Source organism: Entelurus aequoreus, linkage group LG11 (assembly GCF_033978785.1).
Source record: "Entelurus aequoreus isolate RoL-2023_Sb linkage group LG11, RoL_Eaeq_v1.1, whole genome shotgun sequence".
Taxonomy (NCBI): domain Eukaryota; kingdom Metazoa; phylum Chordata; class Actinopteri; order Syngnathiformes; family Syngnathidae; genus Entelurus; species Entelurus aequoreus.
Genome location: NC_084741.1, coordinates 11,378,115 through 11,400,614, shown reverse-complemented (window position 1 = coordinate 11,400,614; position 22,500 = coordinate 11,378,115). Strand labels below are relative to the sequence as shown.

Here is a 22,500-nt window from a genome sequence, read left to right as displayed (position 1 = left end):
CCCCACTGATTCATCTCCAAGGGTCAACGTCTTCATCGGTCATCCAAAAGGTTTCTCCAGGTAAACATTTTAGGGGTGGAGTCTCCCCATTTAGGTGTAGAGTTGCACAAAAAAATGCATTTGTATTCATCCCGATTGTAAATGAAATGAGGTTTATAGGCCATGTCCATGCAAGCAGAAGGAGCTTTAAAGGCCTACTGAAAGCCACTACTAGCGACCACGCAGTCTGATAGTTTATATATCAATGATGAAATCTTAACATTGCAACACATGCCAATACGGCCGGGTTAACTTATAAAGTGACATTTTAAATTTCCCGGGAAATATCCGGCTGAAACGTCGCGGTATGATGACGTATGCGCGTGACGAAGTCAGTGTAACGGAAGTTATGGTACCCGTAGAATCCTATACAAAAAGCTCTGTTTTCATTTCATAATTCCACAGTATTCTGGACATCTTTTGCAATTTGTTTAATGAACAATGAAGGCTGCAAAGAAGACAGTTGTAGGTGGGATCGGTGTATTAGCAGCGGACTACAGCAACACAACCAGGAGGACTTTGTTGGAGCGCTAGCCGCCGACCTCACCTTGACTTCCTACGTCTCCGGGCCGCCAAACGCATCGGGTAAAGTCCTTCGTCCTTCTGCCGATCGCTGGAACGCAGGTGAGATGAGGGCTGGCTGGCGTAGGTGGAGAGCTAATGTTTTTAGCATAGCTCTGTGCGGTCCGGTTGCTAAGTTAGCTTCAATGGCGTCGTTAGCACAGCATTGTTAACCTTCGCCAGCCTGGAAAGCATTAACCGTATATTTACATGTCCACGGTTTAATAGTATTGTTGATTTTCTATCTATCCTTCCAGTCAGGGGTTTATTTTTTTTTGTTTCTATATGCAGTTAAAGCACGAAGCTATCACGTTAGCTCGTAGCTAAAGCATTTCGCCGATGTATTGTCGTGGAGAAAAGAAGGCACTGAATGTCCATTTCGCGTTCTCGACTCTCATTTTCAAGAGGATATAGTATCCGAGGTGGTTTAAAATACAAATCCGTGATCTACAATAGAAAAAGGAGAGTGTGGAATCCAATGAGCCAGCTTGTACCTAAGTTACGGTCAGAGCGAAAAAAGATACGTCCATCACTGCCTCTCTAGTCCTTCACTGTAACGTTCCTCATCTACGAATCTTTCATCCTCGCTCAAATTAATGGGGTAATCATCGCTTTCTCGGTCCGAATCTCTCTCGCTCCATTGTAAACAATGGGGAATTGTGAGGAATACTAGCTCCTGTGACGTCACGCTACTTCCGGTACAGGCAAGGCTTTTTTTTAATCAGCGAGCAAAAGTTGCGAACTTTATCGTCGATTTTCTCTACTAAATCCTTTCAGCAAAAATATGGCAATATCGCGAAATGATCAAGTATGACACATAGAATGGATCTGCTATTTCAGTAGGCCTTTAACAAGCACTTCTGAACAACTTTCATTACAATTGTTATACCACATCATAATAATAATAATAATAATTTTTGTAGCACATAATAAATACATGGCGAGAATCTGTTTTAAATGGTGAGGTGGCCAAAGATTCACACTCTCAAGTCAATGACACGCAGGCCTGACTCTTTAAAACTGCCCAATATTTTTACACATATGTAAGTTTTGATCCAAAAGGCTTCTTAAGGTCTACATTTTAGGGGCGGAGTCGTTTATTTAGGTTATTTAGGTGTGTGGTGGGTGTGGTCACAATCAGGTTGTTGATACTGCTGAAACCTTTTTTAAAAGTCATTAAAAAATGTTTGTGTCTATATATACATACCGTACACACACACAAATATATATATATATATATATATATATATATATATATATATATATATATATATATATATATATATATATATATATATATATATATATATATATATATATATATATATTAGGGATGTCCGATAATGGCTTTTTGCCGATATCCGATATTCCGATATTGTCCAACTCTTTAATTACCGATACCGATATCAACCGATACCGATATCAACCGATATATACAGTCGTGCAAATTAACACATTATTATGTCTAATTTGGACAACCAGGTATGGTGAAGATAAGGTACTTTTAAAAAAATATTATAAAATAAAATAAGATAAATTAAAAACATTTTCTTGAATAAAAAAGAAAGTAAAACAATATAAAAACAGTTACATAGAAACTAGTAATTAATGAAAATGAGTAAAATTAACTGTTAAAGGTTAGTACTATTAGTGGACCAGCAGCACGCACAATCATGTGTGCTTACGGACTGTATCCCTTGCAGACTGTATTGATATATATTGATATATAATGTAGGAACCAGAATATTAATAACAGAAAGAAACAACCCTTTTGTGTGAATGAGGAGGGAGGTTTTTTGGGTTGGTGCATTAATTGTAAGTGTTTTTTATGTTGATTTAATTAAAAAAAACAAAAAAAACCGATACCGATAATAAAAAAAACGATACCGATCATTTCCGATATTACATTTTAACGCATTTATCGGCCGATATTATTGGACATCCCTAATATATATATATATATATGTGTATATATATATATATATATATATATGTATATATATATATATATATATATATATATATATATATATATATATATATATATATATATATATATATATATATATATATATATATATATATATATATATATATATATATATACATATATATACATACATATATATATATATATGTATACATATGTAAAAATATAGAGACATACATATACACACATGTATACATATGTATATACATATATACTGTATTATATATACATATATATACAGTATGTGTGTATGTGTATGTGTGTATATGTATGTATGAATGTGTATATAAATATATACACACACACGTATATATACACATACATATATACACACATATATATATATACACACACATATACAAACATACATATACACATATATATATGTGTATATGTATATATGCATGTGTATATATACATATATGTATGTATATATACATACATATATGTATAAACATACATATGTATATACAGTATGTATATACATACATACACATGTATATATCAGGGTTGTCCCTGACAGTTTGATCAAGTTTTAGTTTTCTTCTGCGTTTGTCTTAGTTTCCTGTCTTTAGTTCCTGTCAGTGCTTTTATTTTGTCTTCATTTCCTGATTGTCTCCCTAAGTGCTTTGTCCCCTCAGCTGTGGCTGATTGGCACGTGGCCACACCTGGTGCCAGTCAGCCAGCTGCCTATTTAAACCTGTCCTGCCCTCCAGTCACTGCTGGATCATTGTCATTACTAGACTTGTCACTTGTCTTCTACCTATTTGTCGTTGTAGCTCCGTCTACTTTTGTCTACTCCGCTTTAGTCATAGTTCCTTCGTGTCACAGTAAGTGTTTTTGGTTATCGTCCACAGTTAGCTTTGTGCTATTTTAGTTTATAGCTTAGTTTGTTCTCCGCCTTGTGCGCGCCTTTTGTTTGTTCCCTTTTGTTTGTTTTTTTGCTATAGAGCTGAATTAAATCATGTTTTCCCATTCAATGCCTGCTGTCTCTGCATCTTGGGGTTCGTCACCTACAGACTCTGACAGTATATATACATACATACTAGGGATTTCCGATAATGGCTTTTTGCCCATATCCGATATTCCGATATTGTCCAACTCTTTAATTACCGATACCGATATCAACCGATATATGCAGTCGTGGAATTAACACATTATTATGCCTAATTTGGACAACCAGGTATGGTGAAGATAAGGTACTTTTTAAAAAAAATAATAAAATAAGATAACTAAATTAAAAACATTTTCTTGAATAAAAAAGAAAGTAAAACAATATAAAAACAGTTACATAGAAACTAGTAATGAATGAAAATGAGTAAAATTAACTGTTAAAGGTTAGTACTATTAGTGGACCAGCAGCACGCACAATCATGTGTGCTTACGGACTGTATCCCTTGCAGACTGTATTAATATATATTGATATATAATGTAGGAACCAGAATATTGATAACAGAAAGAAATGGGGGGAGGGAGGTTTTTTGGGTTGGTGCACTAATTGTAAGTGTATCTTGTGTTTTTTATGTTGATTTAATAAAAAAATAAAAATAAAAAAATAAATAAAAAACGATACAGATAATTAAAAAAAACCATACCGGTAATTTCCGATATTACATTTTAACGCATTTATCGGCCGATAATATCTGCAGGCCGATATTATCGGACATCCCTAATACATACACATGTATATATACATACATACACATACTGTATGTATATATATACTGTACATACATACACACACATGTATATACATACATACACATATGTATATACATACATACACATATGTATATACATACATACACATATACATACATACATACATACATACATACATACATACATATATATATATATATATATATATATATATATATATATACATACATATAGATATATACATACATACATACATACATATATATACACACATATATACCTACATTCATACATTATATTACTTTCATGTAAAAAGTCACACATTTTTAAGACGTGGCGGCTTTTATTTTGCAAAATAGTAGTAGTACTCGTGACTTCCTTGTTCATTGACTTCATTTGTTTTCACTTGATGGAACTGTGCATGCAAGTGACGCCGGGGCCACACTGGGGCCACACTGGCGCCACCTTGGGGCCACACTGGCACCACCTTGGGGCCACACTGGCACCACCTTGGGGCCACACTGGGGCCTGTGCACGTCTAGGCTAAAGTGTGATTAAGATCACTTGTAGTCCAGTCAGCTGGATGATTCAGATTGAGTCCAGATTGGCCTGCAGTGTAAACCTGGACTTGGCCCACATAGAAGGTTCTAACACGGAGCTTGGACACAACACATGACAATAACATCTTCATCTTCCTCTTCTCCACACTTTACTAGTGTTCTCAACATTGCACACAATCCTTCAAATGGCCTCAAATGCACCCGCACTGACAAGTGCAGTATTACTACTCTACTACTAGTGTACTACTACTTGTGTAGTACTAGTGTAGTACTACTGTACTACTAGTGTATTACTACTGTATTACTAGTGTACTACTAATGTACTACTAGTGTATTACTGGTGTATTACTAGTGTATTACTAGTGTATTACCAGTGTCCATGTGCTCCTTAGTCTTGATCCTAAACAGTTTGCAAACATTTCCAACTACAATCTGCTTCACTGTCAGATTATATTTGGTGTGTACAAACCAACACTTGTGAAGTTGTCACGTTGTGTAAACGGTAAATAAAAAGAGAATACAACAAATCCTTTTCAACTTATATTCAATTGAATAGACTGCAAAGACAAGATATTTCATGTTCACACTGAGAAACTTTGTTTTTTTTTTGCAAATATTAGCTCATTTGGACTGTGATGCCTGGAACATGTTTAAAAAAAGCTGGCACAAGTGGCAAAAAATAGTGATAAAGTTGAGGAATGCTCATCAAAGACTTATTTGGAACATCCCACAGGTGAACAGGCTAATTGGGAACAGGTGGGTGCCATGATTGGGTATAAAAGCAGCTTCCATGAAATGCTCAGTCGTTCACAAACAAGGACGGGGCGAGGGTCACCACTTTGTCAACAAATGCCTGAGCAAATTGTTTAAGAACATTTCTCAAGCAAGGAATTTAGGGATTTCACCATCTACGCTCCGAAATATCATCAAAAGGTTGAGAGAATGTGGAGAAATCACTGCACGTAAGCCATGATATTACACACCTTGGATCCCTCAGGCGCTACTGCATCAAAAAGCCACATCAGTGTGTAAAGGATATCACCACATGGGCTCAGGAACACTTCAGAAAACCACTGTCAGTAACTACAGTTGGTCGCTACATCTCTAAGTGCAAGTTAAAACTCTACTATGCAAAGCCACAGCCATTTATCAACAACACCCAGAGACGCTCCGCTGGGCCCGAGCTCATCTAAGATGGACTGATGCAAAGTGGAAAAGTGTTCTGTGGTCTGACGAGTCCACATTTCAAATTGTTTTTGGACACTGTGGATCAAAGAGGAAAAGAACCATCCGGACTGTTCCAGGGTGAAAGTGTAAAAGGCAGCATGTGTGATGGTATGGGGGTGTATTAGTGGCCAAGACATGGGTAACTTACACATCTGTGAAGGCACCATTAATGCTGAAAGGTACATACAGTACAGCTTTTGGAGCAACATATGTTGTTATCATGGACGCCCCTGCTTATTTCTGTAAGACGATGCCAAGCCACATTCTGCACATGTTGCAAATAAAACGAAGTTTGACAGTGTGAACATGAAATATCTTGTCTTTGCAGTCTATTCAATTGAATATAAGTTGAAAAGGACTTGTTGTATTCTCTTTTTATTTACCATTTACACAACGTGACAACTTCACTGCTTTTGTAGAATTTGGAGTGTATTTATCTCCTTACTTGGACTGTGCGACACCAACATGTAGTCGTGCGACACCAACATGTAGTTGTGCTACACCAACATGTAGTCGTGCGACACCAACATGTAGTTGTGCGACACCAACATGTAGTTGTGCGACACCAACATGTAGTTGTGCGACACCAACATGTAGTTGTGCGACACCAACATGTAGTTGTGCTACACCAACATGTAGCTGTGCGACACCAACATGTAGTTGTGCGACACCAACATGTAGTTGTGCTACACCAACATGTAGCTGTGCGACACCAACATGTAGTTATGCGACACCAACATGTAGTTGTGCGACACCAACATGTAGTCGTGCGACACCAACATGTAGTCGTGCGACACCAACATGTAGTCGTGCGACACCAACATGTAGTCGTGCTACACCAACATGTAGTCGTGCTACACCAACATGTAGTCGTGCTACACCAACATGTAGTCGTGCTACACCAACATGTAGTCGTGCGACACAAACATGTAGTCGTGCGACACCAACATGTAGTCGTGCTACACCAACATGTAGTCGTGCTACACCAACATGTAGTCGTGCGACACCAACATGTAGTCGTGCTACACCAACATGTAGTCGTGCTACACCAACATGTAGTCGTGCGACACCAACATGTAGTCGTGCGACACCAACATGTAGTGGTGCGACACCAACATGTAGTGGTGCGACACCAACATGTAGTGGTGCGACACCAACATGTAGTGGTGCGACACCAACATGTAGTGGTGCGACACCAACATGTAGTCGTGCCACACCAACATGTAGTCGTGCCACACCAACATGTAGTCGTGCCACACCAACATGTAGTCGTGCGACACCAACATGTAGTCGTGCGACACCAACATGTAGTCGTGCTACACCAACATGTAGTCGTGCTACACCAACATATAGTCGTGCTACACCAACATGTAGTCGTGCTACACCAACATGTAGTCGTGCTACACCAACATGTAGTCGTGCGACACAAACATGTAGTCGTGCTACACCAACATGTAGTCGTGCGACACCAACATGTAGTTGTGCGACACCAACATGTAGTGGTGCGACACCAACATGTAGTGGTGCGACACCAACATGTAGTCGTGCGACACCAACATGTAGTTGTGCTACACCAACATGTAGTTGTGCAACACCAACATGTAGTTGTGCAACACCAACATGTAGTTGTGCAACACCAACATGTAGTTGTGCAACACCAACACGTAGTCGTGCAACACCAACATGTAGTCGTGCTACACCAACATGTAGTTGTGCTACACCATCATGTAGTCGTGCTACACCAACATGTAGTTGTGCGACACCAACATGTAGTCGTGCTACACCAACATGTAGTCGTGCGACACCAACATGTAGTCGTGCGACACCAACATGTAGTCGTGCTACACCAACATGTAGTCGTGCGACACCAACATGTAGTCGTGCGACACCAACATGTAGTTGTGCGACACCAACATGTAGTGGTGCGACACCAACATGTAGTGGTGCGACACCAACATGTAGTGGTGCGACACCAACATGTAGTCGTGCGACACCAACATGTAGTTGTGCGACACCAACATGTAGTGGTGCGACACCAACATGTAGTGGTGCGACACCAAAATGTAGTCGTGCTACACCAACATGTAGTCGTGCGACACCAACATGTAGTTGTGCTACACCAACATGTAGTTGTGCAACACCAACATGTAGTCGTGCAACACCAACATGTAGTCGTGCGACACTAACATGTAGTCGTGCGACACTAACATGTAGTCGTGCGACACCAGCATGTAGTCGTGCGACACCAACATGTAGTCGTGCGACACCAACATGTAGTCGTGCGACACCAACATGTAGTCGTACGACACCAACATGTAGTCGTACGACACCAACATGTAGTCGTGCGACACCAACATGTAGTTGTGCGACACCACCACGTAGTCGTGCAACACCAACATGTAGTCGTGCTACACCAACATGTAGTCGTGCTACACCAACATATAGTCGTGCTACACCAACATGTAGTCGTGCTACACCAACATGTAGTTGTGCGACACCAACATGTAGTCGTGCGACACCAACATGTAGTGGTGCGACAGCAACATGTAGTCGTGCGACAGCAACATGTAGTCGTGCGACACCAGCATGTAGTCGTGCGACACCAACATGTAGTTGTGCTACACCAACATGTAGTTGTGCTACACCATCATGTAGTCGTGCTACACCATCATGTAGTCGTGCTACACCAACATGTAGTTGTGCGACACCAACATGTAGTCGTGCTACACCAACATGTAGTTGTACGACACCAACATGTAGTTGTGCGACACCAACATGTAGTTGTGCGACACCAACATGTAGTTGTGCTACACCATCATGTAGTCGTGCTACACCAACATGTAGTTGTGCGACACCAACATGTAGTCGTGCTACACCAACATGTAGTTGTACGACACCAACATGTAGTTGTGCGACACCAACATGTAGTTGTGCGACACCAACATGTAGTCGTGCGACACCAACATGTAGTTGTACGACACCAACATGTAGTTGTGCGACACCAACATGTAGTTGTGCGACACCAACATGTAGTCGTGCTACACCAACATGTAGTTGTGCGACACCAACATGTAGTCGTGCTACACCAACATGTAGTTGTGCGACACCAACAAGTAGTTGTGCGACACCAACATGACAGACTCACACAATTCGCCAATAAAAAAAGGAAACCTACACAAAAAAAATCCTTTCCATTCTTACTCATCACAATTTTAAATCGGGTCGTCATTTTCAAAAATCTGTTCGAAAAAAAACATGATTTTCTTGTAAAAAATAATGATTTTTAAATCAATTTTTAGGCCACCTCAATGCAATTTCATTGTAATTATTATTATTATTATTGTGAGAGTGGGTTTGAATGGGGAATGGATTCTGAATCAAATGGTCAAGCAGGAATAAGATTGAATGGTTTGGTGACCTTGCAGAGGTGCACAAGAATGTATCAACAACACCCAGAAACACTTTGCTCACCTAAGATGGACTGATGCAAAGTGTAAAAGTGTTCTGTCCACATTTCAAATAGTTCTCAAGAACATCGACTCACATCCAAATTGTGATTCTTGCTCGTCTTGATTCTAAATCCATTCATCATTTGCAAAAATCGATTGAACAAAAGAATTTTATCTTCTTTTTTTTTTTTTTATAAGAATCTTTCTTTTTTTTTTTTTTTAAGACATTTTAGGCCATCTCAGTACAATTTCACTAAAAGTTCTCACCTGTCTCCTCTTGTGGAACTTTCATCACATCGTGACCATCCCTTTTCATCAAGTTGAGTCCATTCTGAATCGAATCGTTTTCAAGAATCGATTTTTTAAAAACACATTTTTTTGTAAAAAAAGGACATTTTGTTCCACCTCCATGCCAGCAGAAGATGTTTGGATGGAGAAGGGCAAAGAGTGAAGGAAGGTGAAAGTGTGTGATTGGTCAAGGTGGGCGTGTCCTAGCCAAAGGTCAAAGGTGAGTGTGAGCGCATACACTCTTGCCTTTCATTGGCGTCACGTGTGGTAGAGCTTGTCTTGCGCAATCATTGTCACTTCCTGCTCCGACCAGGCCTGGCTGGCTCAAGTCCCGCCCTTCTTCAACCTCCCTTTTTTAAACTCCCTTCTTCCCCAGCCGACAGTCAGAACTTCTTCCCCAGCTGACAGTCAGAACTTCTTCCCTAGTTGACAGTCAGTACCTCCCCCTCACCTGACAGTCAGAACTTCCCTTCTTCCCCAGCTGTCAGTCAGAACTTCTACCCCAGCTGTCAGTCAGAACTTCCCTTCTTCCCCAGCTGTCAGTCAGAACTTCTTCCCCACCTGACAGTCAGAACTTCCCTTCTTCCCCAGCAGTCAGTCAGAACTTCTACCCCAGCTGTCAGTCAGAACTTCTTCCTCAGCTGACAGTCAGAACTTCTTCTCTAGTTGACAGTCAGTACCTCCCCCTCACCTGACAGTCAGAACTTCCCTTCTTCCCCAGCTGTCAGTCAGAACTTCTTCCCCAGCCGACAGTCAGAACTTCTTCCCTAGTTGACAGTCAGTACCTCCCCCTCACCTGACAGTCAGAACTTCCCTTCTTCCCCAGCTGTCAGTCAGAACTTCTTCCCCAGCCGACAGTCAGAACTTCTTCCCTAGTTGACAGTCAGTACCTCCCACTCACCTGACAGTCAGAACTTCCCTTCTTCCCCAGCTGTCAGTCAGAACTTCTTCCCCAGCTGTCAGTCAGAACTTCTTCCCCACCTGACAGTCAGAACTTCCCTTCTTCCCCAGCTGTCAGTCAGAACTTCGACCCCAGCTGTCAGTCAGAACTTCTTCCCCAGCTGAAAGTCAGAACTTCTCCTCTTCCCCAGCTGTCAGTCAGAACTTCTTCCCCAGCTGACAGTCAGAACTTCTTCCCCACCTGACAGTCAGAACTTCCCTTCTTCCCCAGCTGTCAGTCAGAACTTCCCTTCTTCCCCAGCTGTCAGTCAGAACTTCCCCTCTTCCCCAACTGTCAGTCAGAACTTCCCTTCTTCCCCAGCTGTCAGTCAGAAATTCTTCCCCAGCTGTCAGCCAGAACTTCCCTTCTTCCCCAGCTGTCAGTCAGAACCTGGTGATCTGCATGCCAGAGTCGCCCACGATGAGGCGGGCCAAGGAAGGGTGAACCTGCAAAGAAAAACATCATATATAAACTTCAGATCACTCCCTCCAGTACTTTTTTAAATATATTCAATGGAAATATTTTGTACATTTTAAAAATGCATGTGTTTATTCCTATTTGTATTTTATTTGATATTATGTATGTATACAAGTATACATACACATAAATCCCCTGAAGAGCACAGAAACCTGCGAAACAGGCTTGTAGGGATGAAATAGCCCCTTGTGTTTTTTCCTGACCTAACGTATATTCCGCTCGACCTCGGTATTGAGCACTGTATAACGGATAAACCACAGAAACCTTGACCACATCCATCCATCCATCCATCTTCTTCCGCTTATCCGAGGTTGGGTCGCGGAGAAGCCAGGACTTCCCTCTCCCCAGCCACTTCGTCCAGCTCCTGCCGGGGGATCCCGAGGCGTTCCCAGGCCAGCCGGGAGACATAGTCTTCCCAACGTGTCCTGAGTCTTCCCCGTGGCCTCCTACCAGTCGGACGTGCCCTAAACACCTCCCTAGGGAGGCGTTCGGGTGGCATCCTGACCAGATGCCCGAACCACCTCATCTGGCTCCTCTCCATGTGGAGGAGCAGCGGCTTTACTTTGAGCTCCCCCCGGATGGCAGAGCTTCTCACCCTATCTCTAAGGGAGAGACCCGCCCCCCAGTGGAGGAAACTCATTTGGGCCGCTTGTACCCGTGATCTTGTCCTTAAGGTCATAACCCAAAGCTCATGACCATAGGTGAGGATGGGAACGTAGATCGACCGCTAAATTGAGAGCTTTGCCTTCCGGCTCAGCTCCTTCTTCACCACAACGGATCGATACACCGTCCGCATTACTGAAGACGCCGCACTGATCCACCTGTCGATCTCACCATCCACTCTTCCCTCACTTGTGAACAAGACTCCCAGGTACGTTAACTTCTCCACTTGGGGCAGGGTCTCCTCCCCAACCCGGAGATGGCACTCCACCCTTTTCTGGGCGAGAACCATGGACTCGGACTTGGAGGTGCTGATTCTCATCCCAGTCGCTTCACACTCGGCTGCGAACTGATCCAGTGAGAGCTGAATTTCCTGGCCAGATGAAGCCATCAGGACCACATCATCTGCAAAAAGCAGAGACCTAATCCTGCAGCCACCAAACAGGATCCACTCAACGCCCTGACAGCGGCTAGAAATTCTGTCCATAAAAGTTATGAACAGAATGGGTGACAAAGGGCAGCCTTGGCGGAGTCCAACCCTCACTGGAAACAGGTCCCACATACTGCCGGCAATGCGGACCAAGCTCTGGCACTGATCATACAGGGAGCGGACCTCCACAATCAGACAGTCCGATACCCCATACTCTCTGGGCACTCCCTACAGGTCGAATGCCTTCTCCAAGTCCACAAAGCACATGTAGACTGGTTGTGCAAACTCCCATGCACCCTCAAGAACCCTGTCGAGAGTATAGAGCTGGACTACAGTTCCACGACCAGGACGAAAACCACACTGTTCCTCCTGAATCCAAGGTTCAACTAGCCGACGTAGCTTCCTCTCCAGTACACCTGAATAGACCTTACCGGGAAGGCTGAGGAGTGTGATCCCACGATAGTTGGAACACACCCTCCGGTTCCCCCTTCTTAAAGAGAGGAACCAGCCCTTTGAGACACTTGTGATTTAGGGCTATATAAATAAACATTGATTGATTGATTGATGATTGAACCACCACCCCGGTCTGTCAATCCAGAGTTACCGCTCCCGATGTCCAAGCGATGCTGCAGAGTTTTGTCAACCAAGACAGCACTAAAGCATCCAGAACCTTAAAAAACTCCGGGCGGATCTCATCCACCCCCGGGGTCTAACCACTGAGCACCTTTTTAACTACTTTGGCAACCTCAGCCCCAGAAATAGGAGTCTACCACAGATTCCCCAGGCACTGCTTCCTCATAGGAAGACGTGTTGGTGGGATTGAAGAGGTCTTCGAAGTATTCCCTCCACCGATCCACAACATCCGCAGTAGAGGTCAGCAGAACACCATCCTCACCATACACGGTGTTGACAGTACACTGCTTCCCCTTCCTGAGGCGGCGGATGGTGGTCCAGAATCGCTTTGAACCGCCCGGGAGTCATTTTCCATGGCTTCCCCAAATTCCTCCCATGTCCGAGTTTTTGCCTCCGCGACCGCTGAAGCCACACACCGCTTGGCCTGTCGGTACCTGTCCGCTGCCTTCGGAGTCCTACGAGCCAAAAGGACCCAATAGGACTCTTTCTTCAGCTTGACGGCAACCCTCACCAGCGGGTTCTAGGATTAACGCCACAACAGGCACCAACAACCTTGCGGCCACAGCTCCAATCGGGCGCCTTGACAATAGAGGTATGGAACATGGTCCACTGGGGCTCAATGTCCAGCACTTCCCTCGTGACATGTTCAAAGTTCTTCTGGAGGTGGGAATTGAAACTCTCTCTGACAGGAGACTCTGCTAGATGCTCCCAGCAGACCCTCACAATGTGTTTGGGCCTGCCAAGTCTGGGCAAAAAAGTATATAGTCAGTCACCAATTGTGCAAGTTGTCCCACTTAAAAAGATGATGTAATGTTCATAGTAGTACACGTCAACTATGAGAGACAGAATGGGCGAAAATAATCCAGGAAGTCACATTGTGGGTTTTTAATGAATTAATTGGTAAATTCCTCTGTCAAAGAAGTCTTTGGTCACCTACAAACAAACAAGATGTCTGATCCGTAACTTCTTCTTTAAAAGGCTCCTCTGTCCTCCACTGGTTAGCTGTATTAATGTTTGGCCTGGTGATCAGTATCAGACACCTGTCCACTACCTCAAACACTCCAAAGTCCACTAGGGCCAAGACCAAAGAGCTGTTAAAGGACAGAAACAACATTGTAGACCTGCACCAGGCTGGGAAGACTCAATCTGCAATAGTGGTGGGAAGAAATCAACTGTGGGAGCAATTATTAGACCATGGAAGACCTACAAGACCACTGATTATCTCCTTCCACCTGGGGCTCCAAGCAAGATCTCACCCCGTGGCCTCAAAATGATCACAACAATCCCAGAATCCCACGGGGGGGACCTAGTGAATGACCTGCAGAGACCAAAGGCTAGCATCAGTAACACAGGGACTCACATCCAGGTGTCCAGGCCCGTCTGAAGTTTGCTAGAGAGAATTTGGAAGATCCAGAAGAGAATTGGGAGAAGGTCACATGGTCAGATGAAAGCTAAATAGTCAAGGAGAAGGAACACCCAAAGAACACATGTGAAGCATGGGGGTGGAAACATCGTGTTTTTGTGCCAAGGGACCAGGACGACTGGTCCGTGTCAAGGAAAGACTTAGATGTGGAGTGAAAACCTCCTTCCATCAGCAAGGGCTCTGAAGATGAAAGGTGGCTGACAATCATCCCAAACACACGACCAAGCATTTCAAGGTCCTGGAGTGGCCTAGCCAGGCTCCAGATCTCAACCCCATAGAACATCTTTGGAGGGAGTTGAACGTCCGTGTTGCCCAGCGACAGCCCCAAAACATCACTGCTCTAGAGGAGATCTGCATGGAGGAACGGGCCAGCAACAGTGTTTGAAAACCTTGTGACGACTCACAGAAAAACCTTTGATTTTTATGTTCCTACATTCCAACACGGTGTTACTGTTCAAACCACTTGTTTTAATGACTATTTCGGCCTGCTACGCTACCGTATTTGAACCTTGGTACTTGGAGAGCCCAGTGTGTTCTGAGGTGGTTTGGGAACAATAAGACGTTGCTGACCTGCGCCTGCAGCGGCCCGTAAGGCACCAGTTCTCCATCCACAGTCAGGGTCCCTCGCGTGGACAAGGGCTGCAGCCTGAAGGCCCGACAGCTGATGTGGCTCACATACGGCGAGCTGACAGAGTGGTGGGTTCCTCGCTCCATGGCGAAGAACAGTCGGAGTAAGGTGGCTCTGGATATGCCCGCCCGCACAAAGGTCAGGTGGATCAGTCCGTCGTCAAAGCGGGCCTGGGGCGCGGCGTGGAGGTCGGCTCCCAGGTGGCTCTGATAGAGGGCCAGGACCAGGACAAAGTCCCCCTCGATGGTGACCCAGTCCCGTGTGGGAAGGGGCTGGTCGAGCGGGGGAAGCAGCTCATCCCTGGGCAGGTTGGAAGGCAGCGGCACGTAAGGACGGTTCTTGAAGGGGCCGTTCGGCTCGGCCATGTCGAAGTTGAACGTGGAGGACTGCGTGCGCAGCGAGGGCGACGGCGAGGCGGACCCCGGCGTGTTCGGGCGCGGGGCGAGGTAGGACGAGGAGCGCGGGGACGCGCAGGAAGGCGACGACGGCGGCGTGGGCGAGAGGGAGAGGGAGAGGGAAGGGAGTTTCGGGGGCAGGGAGTTGGAGTGGGAGTGCTGCATGAGCGACAGGGGGCGTGGCCGAGAGGAGTTCTTGTTGTGGTCCACAGTTCTCGGCTTGTAGGAGAAAGGGGAGTGACGGAAGGGGGAGGAGATGGTGAGGGCTCGCTCGCGGGTCCCGTCCAGAGGGTAGGCGTAGCTCCCGTTCAAGTCCATGTCCTCCGCCCCATACGAGGCGCCGGCGTCTGCTTCCTGTGCGAGCGGCTGACTGAACAGTGTGTTGGCGATCTGGCTCGAAGGAGCCGAGTTCTTTCTGAGGGTTGGCTTGGCGTCACAGGCTCCGTCTTGGTAGGTGTAGCAACCTTCTGCCTCGCCATCCGTCTCTTCAGTGGGCACTAGTCCCTCCCCCATCCCTGCTCCTCCCTCCTCATCTTCGATCTGTGCCAAGGCTCCGTCCCCGGTAGCCATGTTGCGTTCCCCTCTCAGCCTCTCCTCTTCCATCTCAGTCTCCTTCTCCCGGTCCTCCATGAGGCTGCTGGCCCTCACCACGCCCGTGCCGCCTCCCCGGGCTCGCTCCCGCCGCTGCTCTCGCTCTCGCTGCCGGTCTTCCTTCTCCCGCTCTCCTTCGCCCCGCCGCAGACTCCTCTGCTCGCTGATGCCCATGTCGGAGCTGGTGCGGTGGATGGGAGTTTTGCAGAAGCCCTCCAGGCCCTCGGTGATGCTGCGGGACAGGGGCCTCCTCGGTGGCGGGGGCGTGGCGTCGGGCGAGGATGCCACGGTGGCGGGGGGGAGGTAGGACAGACGACCCTTGTAGGAGCGCAGGGAGGCGATTCGCACCAGGGTCCCCAGAGTGAAACGAGCCGAGCCCAGGCCGCGGTACCTGCGGTGAGAAAAAGGCAACTTTAGGTCTGGATTGGTTTTGGCCACACCCCTGACTTCAAGCCTGAGCGAGGACTAAGGATGAGAGTTTCTTCCGGTTCCGATTGCGCCTAACGCTTTGGTTCTTTATCGGTTCTTACTTGGACAAAAGACAACAAATTGGTGGATTAGCATCAATTTTATTTACCGTAAATGCCAGGCTATAAACGGCTACTTTTTCCTACGCTTTGAACCGCACGGCTTATAACCCGATGCGGCTCATTTATGGATTTTTCTTCGCTGACGGCAATAAAGGAAATAGTTTTCAATAAACACTATAGTTTGTGCTAGGTTTGTTTGTGCTGTTTAAAGGTTTGAACCGGGAGCAGAAGTGCAGTTCCGTCTTCTAGCCGCCCATAGCGTTTCTACTCGTATGGATTCTTCATTCATCGCTCCAAGCAACATTTTTGAGTTTTACAATATAACTAAAACAATTCTTACTTACTAAAGCGTCCCATGTGTGATGTCTGTAGGAGTGTTTTCATGCATACTTGTACGTGCTAATGTAATCAAGCTCGCGTCTTTAGCAGTAGCTAATATGCTAACATGTTTACGAGTGTTATTAACTTACAATGGCATTCTTTTTGTATTGTTTAGCTGATTAGAGAGCTAGCTTGCGCAGCTAGTGGGTCCATGACAACGGCTTCTGTTTTGTTTGATCAGCCGTTTTACTGCCGTGTTACAGACACTGTTTGGAAACAGTTAAGGTATGTGAATAAATATTTACTAAATATTTCTGCGTAAACTCATTTCACAACGTATATATCTACGGCTAACCCTATCTATTTTTTTCTATTTGCCGTAGAAAAATAAAAACGCTGATTTAACAAATGTTTGTGATCACTAGTTGTGGCCAAAACTAGCTAGTTATCATTCCACTTCAACTTAAAGACAGCATAAGTCAATTCAAGATGAATAAGATGAATTAATATGTTAGTGTTTGTTCTCTGTTTGACTCATTTCACTTGATCAAACCTTTTCTAACATTCCACACTACTAAATGATACAAGTATGTAGGATTCCTGCTGATATGGTATCGGATCAATATGGGTACCAGACAATAAAAAAGGCTTCTATATTTGTATCCGGGGGGAGGGGGGGGGGAGTGCTATTGGAAGTTTGGTATACCTCTAAATGTGAGTGGAGTGGTAACTGTTTGTTTTGGCCACATATACTGTACATAAATACATATACATAGATTCATATATACGTACTGTACATATGTTTTTTTTTGCAAATATTAGCTCATTTGGAATTTGATGCCTGCAACATGTTTCAAAAAAGCTGGCACAAGTGGCAAAAAAGAGTGAGAAAGTTGAGGAATGCTCACTCTAAGTTGAAAAGGAGTGGGAATTTATTTGTTTGGCCACACCTAGATGTCCAAACAAAATATTTACAAAATTATTTTTTTAACAAAAAGCTGAAAAAATTAGTTAGCACAATGAAAAAAAAATAAAATGAAAAAAAAAAACGAACAAAAAAAACAAAAACAAACATAAAACCCAATAATAATAATTTATTACATTTGTGTTTATTTTTGTGCACGAAAACTAATAAAATTAGTAAGGAAAAAAATCAAAATAAAAAAATAAAAAACAAATTAATAAAATAAAAAACAGTAATAATAATAAATAAATGTGATATCAGTAGGAATCCTACATACTTGTTTCATTTAGTAGTGTGGAATGTTAGAAAATGTTTGATCAAGTGAAATGAGTCAAACAGAGAACAAACACTAACATATTTATATTAACAATCTGGAATGGACTTATGTTGTCTTTAACTTGAAGTGGAGTGGTAACTGTTTGTTTTGGCCACATGTAGTGGTCACAATGTATTAAATTGGCGTTTCTTATTTTTGTACACAAAACTAAAACAATTAGTTAGCATAAACAACAAAATCTAAACATAAAATTAAAAAAGAGTAATAATAATAAATAAATAAATACAATATCAGCAGGAATCCTACATACTTGTATCATTTAGTAGCCAAATATATTAAAATATTTACAAAAATATTTTTTAACAAAAAGCTGAAAAAATTAGTTAGCAAAATGAAAAAAATGAAAAATAAATTTAAAAGAATGGAAAAACAACACAAGAACAAACAAATTTAAGAATTTTAAAAATGTATAAATAAATACATTTTTAAAACCCAATAATAGTTTATCAAATTAGTGTTTCTTATTTTTGTACACGGAATCTAATACAATTAATAATTAAAAAACAAAATAAGAAAATAAAAATGAATACAAAATCAAATAAACTGTAATAATAATAAATAAATGCGATATCAGCAGGAATCCTACATACTTGTATCATTTAGAAGTGTGGAATGTTAGAAAAGGTTTGATGAAGTGAAATGAGTCAAACAGAGAACAAACACTAACATATTTATTATCAACAATCTGGAATGAACTCATGCTGTCTTTAAGTTGAAGTGGAGTGGGAATTTATTTGTTTGGCCACACCTAGATGCCAAAAATAAATATTTACAAAATAATTTTTTTAACAAAAAGCTGAACAAATTAGTTAGCAAAAAAAAAATAAAAAATAAAAAAATAAAAAAACAAGAACAAAAAAATTTGATTTATTTTTTACTTTTTATAAACTAATAATAATTTATTAAATTGGCGTTTCTTATTTTTGTACACAAAAACTAATAAAATTAGTAAGGAAAAAATCCAAATAAAAAACTAATTAATAAAATAAAAAAAGAGTAATAATAATAAATAAATACGATATCAGCAGGAATCCTACATACTTGTATCATTTAGTAGTGTGGAATGTTGGAAAAGGTTTGATCAAGTGAAATGAGTCAAACAGAGAACAATGGTAGCTATAAAAACACTAACATTTTTATTATTAACAATCTGGAGTGGTCGTATGCTGTCTTTAAGTTGAAGACTTAAATCGGCGTTTCTTATTTTTGTACACAAAACTAAAACAATTAGTTAGCATAAACAAAAAAATCAAAACATAACATAAAAAAACAGTAATAATAATAAATGCTGTATCAGCAGGAATCCTTCATACATAAGTTGAAATGGAGTGATCATGTCTTTGTTTGACCACACCTAGATGCCAAAAAAATATTTACAAAGAGCTGAAAAAATTAGTTAGCAAAATGAAAAAAAAAACGGAAAAAAAAAACAAATGAAAAAAACCCACAAGAACAAACAAATTGATCATTTAAAAAAAATAACAAAATAAATATATTTTTTAATTGGTGTAATAATTAAAAAAATAAAATAAAATAAATTTTAAAAAAAAGAAAAAAAAAAAAGTAATAATAATAAATAAATGCGATATCAGCAGGAATCCTACATACTTGTATCATTTAGTAGTGTGGAATGTTAGAAAAGGTTTGATCAAGTGAAATGAGTCAAACAGAGAACAAACACTAACATATTTATTATTAACAATCTGAAATGGGCTTAGGCTGTCTTTAAGTTGAAGTGGAGTGGAAACTGTTTGTTTTGGCCACATGTACAATAATGTAATAAATTGGCGTTTGTTATTTTTGTACACAAAACTAAAGAAATGAGTTGGCAAAACAATAAATGAGCAAAGTGAGTAAAAAGGATAAACTCACCTCTCACTTTCAATGTCCACATCCGACACGAAGCCCCAGGCCACGGACAAGAAAGAGAAGACCCTTCTGGGCGCTGCCGCCCGGCTGTTGTTGTTGTTGTTGGAGGAGGGCGAGGAGGAGGAGGGGCTGGTTGTCACGGAGACCAGGTCCATGGGCCGCACGCCGCCACGACACAGCAGGAAGCAGCAGTTCAGCAGCAGAGGCTCCCGCAGGCACATGTCGTACCTAGGAGGAGTTCAAAGGTGAGGGTTTGGCACACTCACTAGCTGTACTGACACGCTGTTACATCTGCTGCATTAAAAAAGTCCCTACATTCCACTTGAACTAATAGCTGTGCAGAAAAGGTTCCACTCTGGTCCACTCCCACTTCCTGATAAACACAGTTTGGTGCTCACCCGCCTTTTTCTTCAAGTGACACGCCGTCACTCCTCGTGTTTCATAATGCCAAATGTAAACAAGGTTACAGCTTTTAAAGTTTATTAGCTGCGCCATGTCTGGCTGCCCAAAAGACCAGGAGTGTACAAATGCAGCCACAGGGAAACTTCAAGTCATTTCAAAAGTATGTGTGCTTTGTCGCCATCTGGTGGACAACATGGATAATTCCGTTCTACGAACACTTGCCATGCTTGGAACGAAACCAAGCGCAGCACCATGACTACGGAAGGTTGTTTGCATCGGATCATACACTTTTATGATCCAATGCAAACAACCTTCCCTAGTCATGACTAGGGAAGGTTGTTTGCATTGGATCATAAGCTTTTATGATCCAATGCAAACAACCTTCCCTAGTCATGACTAGTTTGCATTGGATCAAAGTTTATGATCCAATGCAAACAACCTTCCCTAGTTAAGACTAGGGAAGGTTGTTTGCATTGGATCATAAAAGTGTATGATCCAATGCAAACAACCTTCCCTAGTCATGGTGCTGCGCTTGGTTTCGTTCCAAGCACGGCAAGTGTTCGTATAACAGAATTATCCATGTTGTCCACCAGATGGCGACAAAGCACACAGACTTTTAAAATGACTTGAAGTTTCCCTGTGACTAGGGAAGGTTGTTTGCATTGGATCATACACTTTTATGATCCAATGCAAACAACCTTCCCTAGTCATGACTAGGGAAGGTTGTTTGCATTGGATCATAAGCTTTTATGATGCATACACTTTTATGATGCATACACTTTTATGATCCAATGCAAACAACCTTCCCTAGTCATGACTAGGGAAGGTTGTTTGCATTGGATCATAAGCTTTTATGATGCAATGCAAACAACCTTCCCTAGTCATGACTAGTTTGCATTGGATCAAAGTTTATGATCCAATGCAAACAACCTTCCCTAGTCATGACTAGTTTGCATTGGATCAAAGTTTATGATCCAATGCAAACAACCTTCCTAGTTATGACTAGGGAAGGTTGTTTGCATTGGATCATAAAAGTGTATGATCCAATGCAAACAACCTTCCCTAGTCATGGTGCTGCGCTTGGTTTCGTTCCAAGCACGGCAAGTGTTCGTATAACGGAATTATCCATGTTGTCCACCAGATGGCGACAAAGCACACAGACTTTTGAAATGACTTGACGTTTCCCTGTGACTAGGGAAGGTTGTTTGCATTGGATCATACACTTTTATGATCCAATGCAAACAACATTCCCTAGTCATGACTAGTTTGCCTTGGATCAAAGTTTATGATCCAATGCAAACAACCTTCCCTAGTTATGACTAGGGAAGGTTGTTTGCATTGGATCATAAAGGTTTATGATCCATCTTTCAAATCATTTTGATTTTTTTTGTAATGTTTTTTAAATAAAACTTGGTTAAAAGATTTCCGTTGAAGTCATTTTTGAAAATGTTGAGCACATTTAAAAATAATTGGCCCTGCCATGAGGGGGCTACTTGTCCAGGCTGTACCCCGCCTTCCGCAAAATAGCAGCTGGGATAGGCTCCGGCACCCCCGCAAGCCCGAGAGGGACAAGCGGTATAAAATGGATGGATGCACACATATACATTCCTACCCCGCATTGTGGTTGATGGCACCAGCCAGTGCGTTGCCAGATCCACAGGGAAGAATGCCCACAGGTGTTTTTATGGCTTGTTCCCAGTCTGCACGCTCCATCAGCCCGTTGATCACCTGCAGGGGTCAGTGCACGACGTCACATTAACACCGTGACCTTTCACCCCACCTTATCAAAGGCCTTTGTCACCTCGTGCAGGAGTCCATCTCCAGAAATGATGACCACACCGTCCCACTCTGGCAGAGATATCTCCCTGATCAGCTCTCGAGCATGGTTCTGACGCTCTGTGGGACATTACATATATAGACATGAAATATTAAATGCATACTATATATATATATATATATATATATATATATATATATATATATATATATCAGACTACGGTATATGTATATTGAAGAATGTCTTCTCTTTATCTGTCAAAATGTTTAAAAATGTCTGAATAAAAAATGAAACGAACTATATACATACATACATACATACATACATACATACATACATACATACAT

The 22,500-nt window shown here is 42.3% G+C and overlaps 3 protein-coding genes across 5 annotated transcripts in view; 1 reads left to right on the top strand and 2 right to left on the bottom strand.

Moving 5' to 3' along the window:
• The window catches only part of cyth2 (cytohesin 2), a 48,204-nt gene extending 38,316 nt beyond the window's left edge, over positions 1–9,888 (bottom strand). Inside the window, exon 1 of the mRNA XM_062062491.1 lies at positions 9,756–9,888. Within this exon, the coding sequence (XP_061918475.1) occupies positions 9,756–9,804 (49 nt within the window). The 5' untranslated portion in view covers positions 9,805–9,888. The remainder of the gene's footprint in view (positions 1–9,755) is intronic.
• prpf31 (PRP31 pre-mRNA processing factor 31 homolog (yeast)) overlaps positions 1–22,500 on the top strand; it is a 342,441-nt gene that overhangs the window by 313,896 nt on the left and 6,045 nt on the right. The gene's annotated exons all lie outside the window — the stretch shown is intronic.
• sphk2 (sphingosine kinase 2) overlaps positions 9,309–22,500 on the bottom strand; it is a 41,878-nt gene continuing 28,686 nt past the window's right edge. For both annotated transcript variants that reach the window (XM_062062480.1, XM_062062479.1), the window contains 5 exons: positions 22,178–22,272; positions 21,989–22,104; positions 19,978–20,202; positions 14,910–16,344; positions 9,309–11,162 (listed from right to left, as the gene is read on the bottom strand). In XM_062062480.1, coding sequence (XP_061918464.1) covers positions 11,100–11,162; positions 14,910–16,344; positions 19,978–20,202; positions 21,989–22,104; positions 22,178–22,272 — 1,934 coding nt within the window. In that variant the 3' untranslated portion in view covers positions 9,309–11,099. The remainder of the gene's footprint in view (positions 11,163–14,909; positions 16,345–19,977; positions 20,203–21,988; positions 22,105–22,177; positions 22,273–22,500) is intronic.